Source organism: Bombina bombina, chromosome 1 (genome assembly GCF_027579735.1).
Source record: "Bombina bombina isolate aBomBom1 chromosome 1, aBomBom1.pri, whole genome shotgun sequence".
In the NCBI taxonomy this organism is placed as follows: domain Eukaryota; kingdom Metazoa; phylum Chordata; class Amphibia; order Anura; family Bombinatoridae; genus Bombina; species Bombina bombina.
The window spans coordinates 599,478,028-599,492,273 of record NC_069499.1 but is presented as its reverse complement, the minus strand read 5'-3'; the positions used below and the strand labels follow the sequence as shown (position 1 = coordinate 599,492,273).

The window sequence follows — 14,246 nt, the reverse complement described above, 5'->3', positions numbered from 1 at the left end:
TAATGTAATATCTCATGAAGCACAATTAATATCATTAGGGCTGTTGCTACAGTTCCCCAACTCTCAATTACATATAATGTGTAATCTTGGCATGTATCTGCATATAGCCACTGTTTACTTCCTGTATGTTCGTATAACATGGTATAGAAGAAAAGCCCTGTGTATATGTTACAGTTAAAGTGCAGAATCAGTTAATGTGCACATTACCTAGTTAATCTGCAGATTAACTGATTTGCTCAGTTAAAGTGCAGAATCTGCACTTTGCCTAGGTAATGTGCACATTAACTGCTTCCGTGTAGTTAAAGTGAGAAAAGTTTGTTTCTCTCATGTAAACTGTTTATTGAAAAAAGAAGCCGAAGAATGTTCCAATTTCGGCCGATGGCAGATACGCTCCAGAGTGCTCTGTTCTAATCAGAGCCTCGGGCGCCACAACTGCCTCTGGGAACCTTACCATGGGTCCCAGCCCGCACGTCTTGAAATTCTCTGTCTGGGAAATTATCTATCTATCGAATCTATCTATTTATTATAGATTCGAGAGATAGATAGATAATTTCCCACACAGAGAATTTCAAGACGTGCGGCTGGGATCCATGGTAAGGGTCCCAGAGGCAGTTGCGGTGCCCGAGGCTCTGATTAGAACAGAGCACTCTGGAGCGTATCTGCCCTCGGCCGAAATCGGAACATTTTGTTTTTAATTTATTTCGTTAAACTCAAATATTATTTAACATCATGTTCTTTATTTGTTTTGTTAAACTCAACTATAACAATTAATGAAATTAACATAATGTTATTATTTAACATCATGTTCTTTATTTATTTCGTTAAACTCAACTATAACAATTAAAAAAATATAATACAAACAATCAAATGGTTTAAAATATTAGATCTAGGAAATGAATTTGCAGTCACAAATTGTGTCTGGAGCGTATCTGCCCTCGGCCGAAATCGGAACATTCTGTTCTTTATTTATTACATTCTTCTGCTTCTTTTTCAATAAACAGTTTACATGAGAGAAACAAACTTTTCTAAAAAGCTAAAATGCTTTTTTTTTTTTTGTACTTTAACTAGTGTCTAGTAGGTAATGTGCAGATTACCTAGGTAATGTGAGAAATTACATTTTTTTTTAGCACTTTAACTGATCACCCTAGTTAATCTGCAGATTAACTAGGTAATGTGCACATTAACTGATTTCTGCACTTTAACTGTAACATATATATATCTATATATACATATATCTATAACCAGCATGTTTACATAGTGCTTGTAAAATACCTACTTGTGCAACTCTTTTTTTTGAGCTCCCAATGCGAAAAATTCCAACAGTGTGAAGTCCTAGAACAGAAAATACACAAACAATGTTATTGTTCTTCATATGTTTATGCTGTTCCCTAGTGTAGTCCTATCACTGCACAGTGTTACACAGTCATTATTTATTATGATGTCTGTATCATTATACCAGTAACCAGATATGTTAAAGCAATGTAGCAGGGTCATAACTACAGGGGTATCAGAAGTCTCATTTGAGATTGGGGCCATACATCTTGGGGGCCAATCTGGCTTGCAGTAAGTAGAGGTGTTAATGCAGGGGCCTAAGTACAAAAAGAAAAGAAAAAGCAGCATAGTTTAAGCACTCTGGGAAACACTAAATTAGATTGGTCCAGAAGAGAGGACACACAGTGAAACGGAGGGGTTCTCAATCCTCACCACAATATGAGGGGAAAACAGAAAACTTAACATTTATTATATATAAAAAATAAAAAAATAGAAATATAAAATCACTTTTAAAACACTTAAAATGAGAAATAACTTACAGGGACATGAAAGGTCCAAATCACAGTATTGTGTAAATCATGCAACAAACATACACCTATACAATCAAATATAAGGCCTAATACCAGAAAGGTTCAAAGGAGGTCATTATCCCCATTATATAGTGCAACACAAATAAAAGGAGCCCTAATATAGAGTCTACCGGTGACTATAATATCTCCCTAAGGAGAACCACAAAAAAGGGATTGGCGAACTACTAGTCTCACGTGTTGCTCCTACACAATTGTTTAAAAACACTGGGTATTCCTGTCCTAATCTGGTACTGCAAAAGCATCTGGCATAGGGTTAAATCAATAAAGCAAATATAACATATCAAATATAGCTGCAATACAATACCAAAGCCCCCCTGGTCAGGACCTAATCAAGTCACAAAGCCCCTGACGCACATTTCTCATCCTGCTTTTTCAAAGGCAATTTGTTTCTGATGACTTTCTGGTTTAAATAGGCTCTTTTAGCCAATTATTTTGTCTTACCAAGAATGAACCAATCACATTCTCTAATTCTCAACTGACACAGTCAGCTGTTATTTAATTGTTACAGATTTGTAGTAACACCCATATGCCCTTTATAAGCTATATTCTATGCTGTTGGACTTGAACATACTTAACTTTATGCATAAATGTTCTGCTAATAATCCTCATACAGAACAAAGCAATATTGTTACTTTATGGGGGTGATATTAAGTATAGGGTAGAGGTGTTGAGAAACAGTGTAAATCCTCTACATATGTCAGATCAATCTGCTGATTGCCATTGGTCATGCAGAAACAAAGGTTTGTCTCTCCAGGCCAATAGCGGACAAGTAAGCAGAACACAGCAATTCCGTTACTTTTATAGGGGTGATATTAAAGGGACAGTAAACCTTAAAAATAATGTTATATAATTATGCACATAGTGCAGAATTATATAACATTATTTAGGTGCTATAGCCATAAAACCCTTTTTTACCTTTTAAAATGTAAAAACAGAATTTATGCTTACCTGATAAATTACTTTCTCCAACGGTGTGTCCGGTCCACGGCGTCATCCTTACTTGTGGGATATTCTCTTCCCCAACAGGAAATGGCAAAGAGTCCCAGCAAAGCTGGTCACATGATCCCTCCTAGGCTCCGCCCACCCCAGTCATTCGACCGACGGACAGGAGGAAATATATATAGGAGAAACCATATGGTACCGTGGTGACTGTAGTTAGAGAAAATAATTCATCAGACCTGATTAAAAAACCAGGGCGGGCCGTGGACCGGACACACCGTTGGAGAAAGTAATTTATCAGGTAAGCATAAATTCTGTTTTCTCCAACATTGGTGTGTCCGGTCCACGGCGTCATCCTTACTTGTGGGAACCAATACCAAAGCTTTAGGACACGGATGAAGGGAGGGAGCAAATCAGGTCACCTAAATGGAAGGCACCACGGCTTGCAAAACCTTTCTCCCAAAAATAGCCTCCGAAGAAGCAAAAGTATCAAATTTGTAAAATTTGGCAAAAGTGTGCAGTGAAGACCAAGTCGCTGCCTTACATATCTGGTCAACAGAAGCCTCGTTCTTGAAGGCCCATGTGGAAGCCACAGCCCTAGTGGAGTGAGCTGTGATTCTTTCAGGAGGCTGCCGTCCGGCAGTCTCATAAGCCAATCGGATAATGCTTTTAAGCCAAAAGGAAAGAGAGGTAGAAGTTGCTTTTTGACCTCTCCTTTTACCAGAATAAACAACAAACAAGGAAGATGTTTGTCTGAAATCTTTAGTAGCCTCTAAATAGAATTTTAGAGCACGGACTACGTCCAAATTGTGTAACAAACGTTCCTTCTTTGAAACTGGATTCGGACACAAAGAAGGTACAACTATCTCCTGGTTAATATTTTTGTTGGAAACAACTTTCGGAAGAAAACCAGGCTTAGTACGCAAAACCACCTTATCTGCATTGAACACCAGATAGGGCGGAGAACACTGCAGAGCAGATAACTCTGAAACTCTTCTAGCAGAAGAAATTGCAACCAAAAACAAAACTTTCCAAGATAATAACTTAATATCTACGGAATGTAAGGGTTCAAACGGAACCCCTTGAAGAACTGAAAGAACTAGATTTAGACTCCAGGGAGGAGTCAAAGGTCTGTAAACAGGCTTGATCCTAACCAGAGCCTGAACAAATGCTTGAACATCTGGCACAGCTGCCAGTCTTTTGTGAAGTAAAACAGATAAAGCAGAGATCTGTCCCTTCAGAGAACTTGCAGATAATCCTTTCTCCAAACCTTCTTGTAGAAAGGATAGAATCTTAGGAATTTTTATCTTGTTCCATGGGAATCCTTTAGATTCACACCAACAGATATATTTTTTCCATATTTTATGGTAAATTTTTCTAGTTACAGGCTTTCTAGCCTGAATCAGAGTATCTATTACAGAATCTGAAAACCCACGCTTTGATAAAATCAAGCGTTCAATCTCCAAGCCGTCAGTTGGAGGGAAACCAGATTCGGATGTTCGAATGGACCCTGAACAAGAAGGTCCTGTCTCAAAGATAGCTTCCATGGTGGAGCCGATGAGATATTCACCAGGTCTGCATACCAAGTCCTGCGTGGCCACGCAGGAGCTATCAAGATCACCGAGGCCCTCTCCTGATTGATCCTGGCTACCAGCCTGGGGATGAGAGGAAACGGTGGGAATACATAAGCTAGGTTGAAGGTCCAAGGTGCTACTAGTGCATCTACTAGGGTCGCCTTGGGATCAGTGGATCTGGACCCGTAGCAAGGAACCTTGAAGTTCTGACGAGACGCCATCAGATCCATGTCTGGAATGCCCCATAATTGAGTTATTTGGGCAAAGATTTCCGGATGGAGTTCCCACTCCCCCGGATGGAATGTCTGACGACTCAGAAAATCCGCTTCCCAATTTTCCACTCCTGGGATGTGGATCGCAGACAAGTGACAGGAGTGATCCTCCGCCCATTGAATTATCTTGGTCACTTCTTTCATCGCCAGGGAAGTCCTTGTTCCCCCCTGATGATTGATATATGCAACGGTCGTCATGTTGTCTGACTGAAACCTTATGAATTTGGCCTTTGCTAGTTGAGGCCAAGCTCTGAGAGCATTGAATATCGCTCTCAGTTCCAGAATGTTTATCGGGAGAAGAGACTCTTCCCGAGACCATAGACCCTGAGCTTTCAGGGATTCCCAGACCGCGCCCCAGCCCACTAGGCTGGTGTCGGTCATGACAATGACCCACTCTGGTCTGCGGAAGCTCATTCCCTGTGACAGATTGTCCAGGGTCAGCCACCAACGGAGTGAATCTCTGGTCTTTTGATCTACTTGAATCGTCGGAGACAAGTCTGTATAATCCCCATTCCACTGTCTGAGCATGCACAGTTGTAATGGTCTTAGATGAATTCGTGCAAAAGGAACTATGTCCATTGTTGCAACCATCAATCCTATTACTTCCATGCACTGCGCTATGGAAGGACGAGGAACAGAATGAAGTACTTGACAAGAGCTTAGAAGTTTTGATTTTCTGACCTCTGTCAGAAAAATCCTCATTTCTAAGGAATCTATTATTGTTCCCAAGAAGGGAACTCTTGTTGACGGGGACAGAGAACTTTTTTCTTTGTTCACCTTCCATCCGTGAGATCTGAGAAAGGCTAGGACGATGTCCGTATGAGCCTTTGCTTTTGACAGGGACGACGCTTGAATCAGGATGTCGTCCAAGTAAGGTACTACTGCAATGCCCCTTGGTCTTAGAACCGCTAGAAGGGACCCTAGTACCTTTGTGAAAATCCTTGGAGCAGTGGCTAATCCAAATGGAAGTGCCATAAACTGGTAATGCTTGTCCAGAAAAGCGAACCTTAGGAACTGATGATGTACCTTGTGGATAGGAATATGTAGGTACGCATCCTTTAAATCCACGGTAGTCATAAATTGATTTTCCTGGATAGTAGGTAGGATCGTTCGAATAGTTTCCATTTTGAACGATGGTACCCTGAGAAATTTGTTTAGGATCTTTAGATCCAAAATTGGTCTGAATGTTCCCTCTTTTTTGGGAACTATGAACAGATTGGAATAAAATCCCATTCCTTGTTCTCTTATTGGAACTGGATGTATCACTCCCATCTTTAACAGGTCTTCTACACAATGTAAGAATGCCTGTCTCTTTATTTGGTTTGAAGATAATTGAGACCTGTGGAACCTTCCCCTTGGGGGTAGTTCCTTGAATTCCAGGAGATAACCTTGAGAAACTATTTCTAGCGCCCAAGGATCCTGAACATCTCTTGCCCAAGCCTGAGCAAAGAGAGAAAGTCTGCCCCCCACTAGTCCCGGATCGGGGGCTATCCCTTCATGCTGTTTTGGTAGCAGTGGTAGGCTTCTTGGCCTGCTTACCCTTGTTCCAGCCTTGCATTGGTTTCCAGGCTGGTTTGGGTTGTGAAGTATTACCCTCTTGCTTAGAGGATACAGAATTAGAGACTGGTCCGTTTCTGCGAAAGGGACGAAAATTAGGCTTATTATTAGCCTTAAAAGACCTATCCTGTGGGAGGGCGTGGCCCTTTCCCCCAGTGATGTCTGAAATAATCTCTTTCAAATCAGGTCCAAATAATGTTTTACCTTTGAAAGGAATGTTAAGCAATTTTGTCTTGGAAGACACATCCGCTGACCAAGACTTTAGCCAAAGCACTCTGCGCGCCACGACAGCAAACCCTGAATTTTTCGCCGCTAATCTAGCTAATTGCAAAGCGGCATCTAAAACAAAAGAGTTAGCCAATTTAAGTGCTTGAACTCTGTCCATAACCTCCTTATACGAAGATTCTTTACTGAGCGATTTTTCTAGTTCCTCGAACCAGAAACACGCTGCCGTAGTGACAGGAACAATGCATGAAATTGGTTGTAGAAGGTAACATTGCTGTACAAAAATCTTTTTAAGCAAACCCTCTAATTTCTTATCCATAGGATCTTTGAAAGCACAACTATCTTCGATAGGAATAGTAGTGCGTTTGTTTAGAGTAGAAACCGCCCCCTCGACCTTGGGGACTGTCTGCCATAAGTCCTTTCTGGGGTCGACTATAGGAAATAATTTCTTAAATATAGGGGGGGGAACAAAAGGTATGCCGGGCCTTTCCCACTCGTTATTTACTATGTCCGCCACCCGCTTGGGTATAGGAAAAGCGTCAGGGGGCACCGGAACCTCTAGGAACTTGTCCATCTTACATAATTTCTCTGGAATGACCAAATTGTCACAATCATCCAGAGTAGATAACATCTCCTTAAGCAGTGCGCGGAGATGTTCTAATTTTAATTTAAATGTCACAACATCAGGTTCAGCTTGATGAGAAATTTTTCCTGAATCTGAAATTTCTCCATCAGACAAAACCTCCCTCATGGCCCCTTGAGATTGGTGTGAGGGTATGTCAGAACAGTTATCATCAGCGTCCTCTTGCTCTTCAGTGTTTAAAACAGAGCAATCGCGCTTTCTCTGATAAGTAGGCATTTTGGATAAAAGATTTGCTATGGAGTTATCCATTACAGCCGTTAATTGTTGCATGGTAATAAGTATTGGCGCACTAGATGTACTAGGGGCCTCCTGTGTGGGCATAACTGGTGTAGACACAGTAGGGGATGATGTAGTATCATGTTTACTTCCCTCATTTGAGGAATCATCTTGGGCAATATCATTATCTGTTGCATTACTGTCCTTACTTTGTTTGGACACTATGGCACAATTATCACATAAATTTAAATGGGGAGACACATTGGCTTTCATACATATAGAACATAGCTTATCTGATGGTACAGACATGTTAAACAGGCTTAAACTTGTCAACAAAGCACAAAAAACGTTTTAAAATAAAACCGTTACTGTCACTTTAAATTTCAAACTGAAAACACTTTATTACTGAATATGTGAAAAAGTATGAAGGAATTGTTCAAAATTCACCAAAATTTCACCACAGTGTCTTAAAGCATTAAAAGTATTGCACACCAAATTTCAGAGCTTTAACCCTTAAATTAACCGAACCGGAGCCGTTTTTACATTTAACCCCTATACAGTCCCAGAATGAGGCTCTGTCTATAACTAGAAAGGCCCCCATCTGAAAAAGGTGTCCAACACAGTGCCTGCCGTTTTTCTAAACGTTCCCCAAGATTATAATACCAATAATTAGTTAGAATCTGCATAATATGCCTAGTAAAGCAATTGTTTTAGCCCAGAAAAATGTCTACCAGTTTTTAAGCCCTTTTTGAAGCCCTTTATTCTTTTATGTTTAACTAAGAAAATGGCTTACCGGTCCCCATGAGGTAGGCTTACCATAATTTTTAGAGATGAAACTGGGACCACTTGGCACGGTGCCAGTGGGGGTGTGGTCAGGGGTGTGGCCAAGGGGCGGGGCATTTGTCGACCAGAACTAATTTTCCATGCACAATTATATTACTACATTTTTTTGCAGCACAATTGTATTACCATCCATAATTAATGATGATGACCCCAGCAGCACAATTATATTACCATCCATAATTAATGATTATGACCCCAGCAGCACAATTATATTACCATAATTAATGATGATGACCCCAGCAGCACAATTATATTACCATAATTAATGATGATGACCTCAGCAGCACAATTACCATAATTAATAATGATGACCCCAGCAGCACAATTATATTACCATAATAATGATGATGACCCCAGCAGCACAATTATATTACTATAATTAATGATGATGACACCAGCAGCACAATTATATTACCATAATTAATGATGATGACCCCGGCAACACAATATATTACCATAATTAACGATCATGAGCACAGCAGCACAATAATTGTGCTGCTGGGGTTACTCATCATCATTAATTATAATTGTGCTGCTGGGGTCATCATAATTAATTATGTTAATTTAATTGTGCTGCTGGGGGTCAACATCATCATTAAATTAATTAATGTTATTAATTATGTTAATTTAATTGTGCTGCTGAGGTCATCATCATTAATTATGTTAATATAATTGTGCTGCTGGGGTCATCCATCATCATCATCATTAATTTAATGATGAGTTGACCCCAGCAGCACAATTATATTGACATAATTAGTGACAATAATTTATTTAATGAGGATGACCCCAGCAGCACAATTATATTAACATAATTAGTGACATCAATTAATTTAATGATGACCCCAGCAGCACAATTATATTAACATACTTAATGACATGATGACCCTAGCAGCACAATTATATTAACATACTTAATGATGTGATAACCCTAGCAGCACAATTATATTAACATAATTAATGATAATGACCCCCAGCAGCACAATTATATTAACATAATTAATTACATTAATGAAGGTAATATAAGTGTGCTGCTAGGGTCATCATCATTAATTATGTTAATTTAATTGTGCTGCTGGGGTCATCATCATTAATTATGTTAATTTAATTGTGCTGCTGGGGGTCATCATCATTAATTATGTTAATATAATTGTCCTGCTGGGCATCACTAATTATGTTAATATAATTGTGCTGTTGGGGTCATCAATCATCATCATTAATTTAATGATGATGAGTTGACTCCAGCAGCACAATTATATTGACATAATTAATGACCAGCAGCACAATTATTAGTTTACCATCCATAATTAATGATGATTGATGAGTGACCCCAGAAGCACAATTATTAATGGAGATATCTAATAATATAAATGAATAATAACACCACATAGCAGATAGAGATAGCAGCCTAAGATATGTGGTTGCATATGAAAAAAGGAAAAGATCAAGTAATATTGTATTGTAGTAAGTAACTCACACGTACTTATCATTATCAGCAAGAAGATCTGCAAAAGTCAAGAATTTTTTTTTTGTTGGTATTTGCTTCAGCAACAGGAAGCCACAGTGTGCAGCCCCATGATGCGTTCTCCTAAGTTGAAGGCGCCTAAAACACTGAGTGTGAAGCAGAGGTGGAGCACACGTTATCAGTCGGATTCTGTGACCCGTCTGTTGCAGGAATGTGGTGACGTCACGGTCGCACATTCCGACGGGCAGCAGACAGCTGTAAAAGGCAGTGCATGCTGCATGCCCAACAAAGCTAAATTCACAGATTTGCCGGTGTTCTATCATTCCAGCTAATTCATCAGACTACGCTAGTCTGATGAATTTGCTGGAATGATTGATAGAACACCGGCGGCCGGGACAAAAATGAAAAACGGGTGGGACACTGGGACAGGGGCTCAAAACAGGGACAATCCCGGTAAAAACGGGACGTATGGTAAGCCTACCATGAGGGGAAATGACAGCCTTCCAGCATTACACAGTCTTGTTAGAAATATGGCTAGTCATACCTTAAGCAGAAAAGACTGCTAACTGTTTCCCCCAACTGAAGTTACTTCATCTCAACAGTCCTGTGTGGAAACAGCAATCGATTTTAGTTACTGTCTGCTAAAAATCATCTTCCTCTTACAAACAGAAATCTTCATCCTTTTCTGTTTCAGAGTAAATAGTACATACCAGCACTATTTTAAAATAACAAACACTTGATAGAAGAATAAAACTACAAAAAACTCTTAACCATCTCCGTGGAGATGTTGCCTGTGCAACGGCAAAGAGAATGACTGGGGTGGGCGGAGCCTAGGAGGGATCATGTGACCAGCTTTGCTGGGACTCTTTGCCATTTCCTGTTGGGGAAGAGAATATCCCACAAGTAAGGATGACGCCGTGGACCGGACACATCAATGTTGGAGAAAATGACAGCGCTTTTACAGACCCGCTCTCTGCTCTCTGCTGAGCGGGTCTGTAATATTTAGTCAGCGCATCGGGCCAGCTGTATAGTCACAGCCCGGCCCGACCGCGCCATAGCACTAAGTGCAGCTTGCTCCTGTCACAGCCGGGCTGTGACTATACAGCTGGCCTGATGCGCTGACTAAATATTACAGACCCGCTCAGCAGAGAGCAGAGAGCGGGTCTGTAAAAGCGCTGTCATTTTTACATTTTAAAAGGTAAAAAAGGGTTTTATGGCTATAGCACCTAAATAATGTTATATAATTCTGCACTATGTGCAGAATTATATAACATTATTTTTAAGGTTTACTGTCCCTTTAAGTATAAAAATGTTTTTTTACTTATGTGGAGTTAAACATGTTAGAATGTGAAATGTAAAAGACTGATGTTTTACACATGTAAGGGTAACACAAAACAATTATTTCTTATTTAATCCAAAGTATTCTAAAGCTGTGATATCGATGTGTATGCATTCATTATAGATACATATTATTGGTCAGGCAAGGGGCAAATCATAAGACAATCTAGTTGTACACGCCCACCTGTGTGTCATGTAGGGCACGTATATTTCAAAGTAAAGGAGAATTATAAAGTAACTCCCTAACCAACGAAAGGAACATCTACTTATTGCCATTGGTCAGGTAGAGACAAAAGGTGTGTCTCTCCCGGCCAATGGGGGAGAAGTTAGCAGATCAAGTGTTTCAGAAAATAAATGAAGCCAATATACACTAATCATAATTGGGCAAATGACTAAATGTAGTATTTAAAACTATATCATGGCGAACTCCATATTCAGGGTTAAACTATATTTAGAAGAGTGACCCATGTTAGATATTTCAGACATATAATATCAATGTCAGTAAATAATAAACATTTGTAGAGGAGTTACACTGTTTCTCAACACCTCTACCCTATACTTAATATCACCCTCATAAAAGTAACGATATTGCTTTGTTCTGTATGTGGATTATTAGCAGAACATTTATGCATAAAGTATGTTCTAGTCCAACAGGATGGAATCTATACTATAATCGCATTTGTAACGCATCTGTTGGTGTCACCAGTTGCGCACGCATCCTCAAAGGAATGTTGGCAGCGACTACCGCCGCCGAGGACCTCCGCCACCACAGATGACCACCGCTGAGGATCGCCACATCTGGGAAGAACGCTCCGAACCTCCGCGCCGCTTTCATTGTGGATGAAGATAATGGACCTGCCTGGAAGAAGACTTTCTTCGCCGGACTTCTGAAACCGTGAGTACCTATTTGGGGCTTTAGTGTTACGTTTTTTTTTTAATTTTGTGGGGGTTTTGTTTTTTTAGATTAGGGTTCCTTGGGCAATTTCAAAAAGAGCTGAATGCCCTTTAAAAGGCAATGAAAAATAGCTGAATGCCCTTTTAAGGGCAATGCCCATACAAATGCCCCTTTAGGGGTAATGGGTAGTTTAGGTTTATTAGTGTTAGGTTTTTATTATTTTGGGGTTTTGGTGGGTGGGGGGTTTTACTGTTAGGGGGCACTTTGTTTATTTTTAATGTAAAAGAGCTGAGTTCTTTAGGGCAATGCCCTACAAAAAGTCCTTTTAAGGGCTATTGGTAGTTGGGCCCCCAGGGTGCGTGGGGGGTGCTGGAGCTGGTCTGCCAACATTTCCAGGGCTGGTCTCATTACCCAGTCCAGCTCTGTAGTTATATCACTGCAAGGTAGTTATAAACAATCTACTTGTCTCTTGTGGAATTCATTATAGTTTCACTTCATAAAGCTCATCCAATGGAATTCTCTAGATGTTAATAAAGCGCTAAACAAAATGATTTTTATTCACTTTAGATTTAGCATTTTTTTCTTTTACTGATTGTGACAGAATTATTGCGCCACATATTTTTAGTTACAGCGATAAGGGATACTCAAGTCAAAATTAAACTTCATGATTCAGATAGAGCAGGTAATTTTAAACAACTTTCCAATTTACTTCCATTAACAAAATCTGCACAGTCTTTTTATATTTACACTTTTTGAGTCACCAACTCCTACTGAGCATGTGCAAGAATTCACTGCATATACATATATGCATTTGTGATTGGCTGATGGCTGTCACATGGTAAAGGGGGAGTGGAAATAGACATAACTGCAATTTATTTAACAAAAATCTACTACTCATTTGAAGTTCAGACTAAGTGCTATTGCATTGTCTTCTTATCATGCATTTGATTATGTAAATCTACTGTGTTGACTGGTCCTTTAAGTCATTATTATTTAGCAAAACTGTCATAGTGACATTGAGTCAGAATCTAGTAGTCACAGTGTAACTGTTATCTGGTACATATTATTACGTCAGAGCTGTGTAACATACTGTATAATTATGTTTGCTCTTCTGTCTGGTTTTTGGGGATTTAAGAATGACAATTGTCAGCAATTAGTAAGTCATTTAATAAAAATTAGGGGAATTCTGCTCTATATGCAATGATCAATGCAGTAATGGAAAAACTCCACTAAGAGACTGAGACAGGCAGCACTTTTCAGGGAAGTGATTTTTTTTTTTACTGTTAACACTTTACTGCAGATGTTTTATATACCTAAATATTGCCTTTGTGTATAGAGAGAGTGAGATAAGATAAGGAGACCTGCTTTTTCTCAAACCAACTCAACATGTTGAGAACAATAGGTAATGGTTATTTCAAATACAAAAATTAACATTAATGAACAGCGCCCAATACATTTAATACTCTGCAGCTGGTGTAACAAGTAACTGGGAATACATTAGAGGGACTCTAAACCAAAACATTTTCATTCATTATCTAATTTCCTTCATTCTTTAGATATCCTTTGTTGAAAAAATAGCAATGCACATGGGTGAGCCAATCACACGAGGCATCTGTGTGCAGCCACCAATCAGCAACTACTGAGTCTATCTAGAAATGCTTTTTAGCATAGGATATCATGAGAATGAAGCAAATTAGATAATAGAAGTAAATTAGAAAGCTGTTTAAAATTACATGCTCTTTCGAAATGAAAGAAAAAATGTGGGTTTCATGACCCTTTAAGGGGAAAAAAATAATACATTACATGGGCCTCTATTTACCAAAGTCTGGCGGACCTGATCTGACAGTGTGGATCAGGTCTGCCAGACCTCGCTGAATACGGAGAGCAATACGCTCTCCGTACTCAGCATTGCACCAGCAGCTCACAAGAGCTGCTGGTGCAACGCCGCCCCCTGCAGACTCGCGGCCAATCAGCCGCCAGCAGGGGGGGTGTCAATCAACCTGATCGTACTCAATCGGGTTGATTTCCGGCGATGTCTGTCCGCCTGCTAAGAGCAGGCGGACAGGGTTATGGAGCAGCGGTATTTGTGACCGCTGCTTCATAAATGTTGTTTCTGGCGAGCCTGCAGGCTCGCCAGAAACACGGTGCATCAAGTCCGTTCGGAGCTTGATAGATAGGCCCCATGGTCTCTAGCTAAAATGTGAAAACCCTAGCGTAATATAATTACATTTCAAGGAAAAAAAAGGAGATTTTTGCTCCTTTGGTCTGAAGTAGAACATAGTCTTAGGGGCACAAGGCTAAATCTCATATGGAGAAAAAAATAAAACCCACAAACTTGTTTTTAAATAAAATACACCAAGATTTTCAGTAACAGGGGTGCGGTGCTAACTCTCAGTTTTTTCTCACCGCTCACTTAAGAC

General features: G+C 39.8%; 1 protein-coding gene across 1 annotated transcript in view; it reads right to left on the bottom strand.

Moving 5' to 3' along the window:
* Nucleotides 1–14,246, bottom strand: part of ARHGAP36 (Rho GTPase activating protein 36) — a 111,959-nt gene that overhangs the window by 28,342 nt on the left and 69,371 nt on the right. The window contains exon 6 of the mRNA XM_053698934.1: nucleotides 1,277–1,332. Coding sequence (XP_053554909.1) covers nucleotides 1,277–1,332 — 56 coding nt within the window. The remainder of the gene's footprint in view (nucleotides 1–1,276; nucleotides 1,333–14,246) is intronic.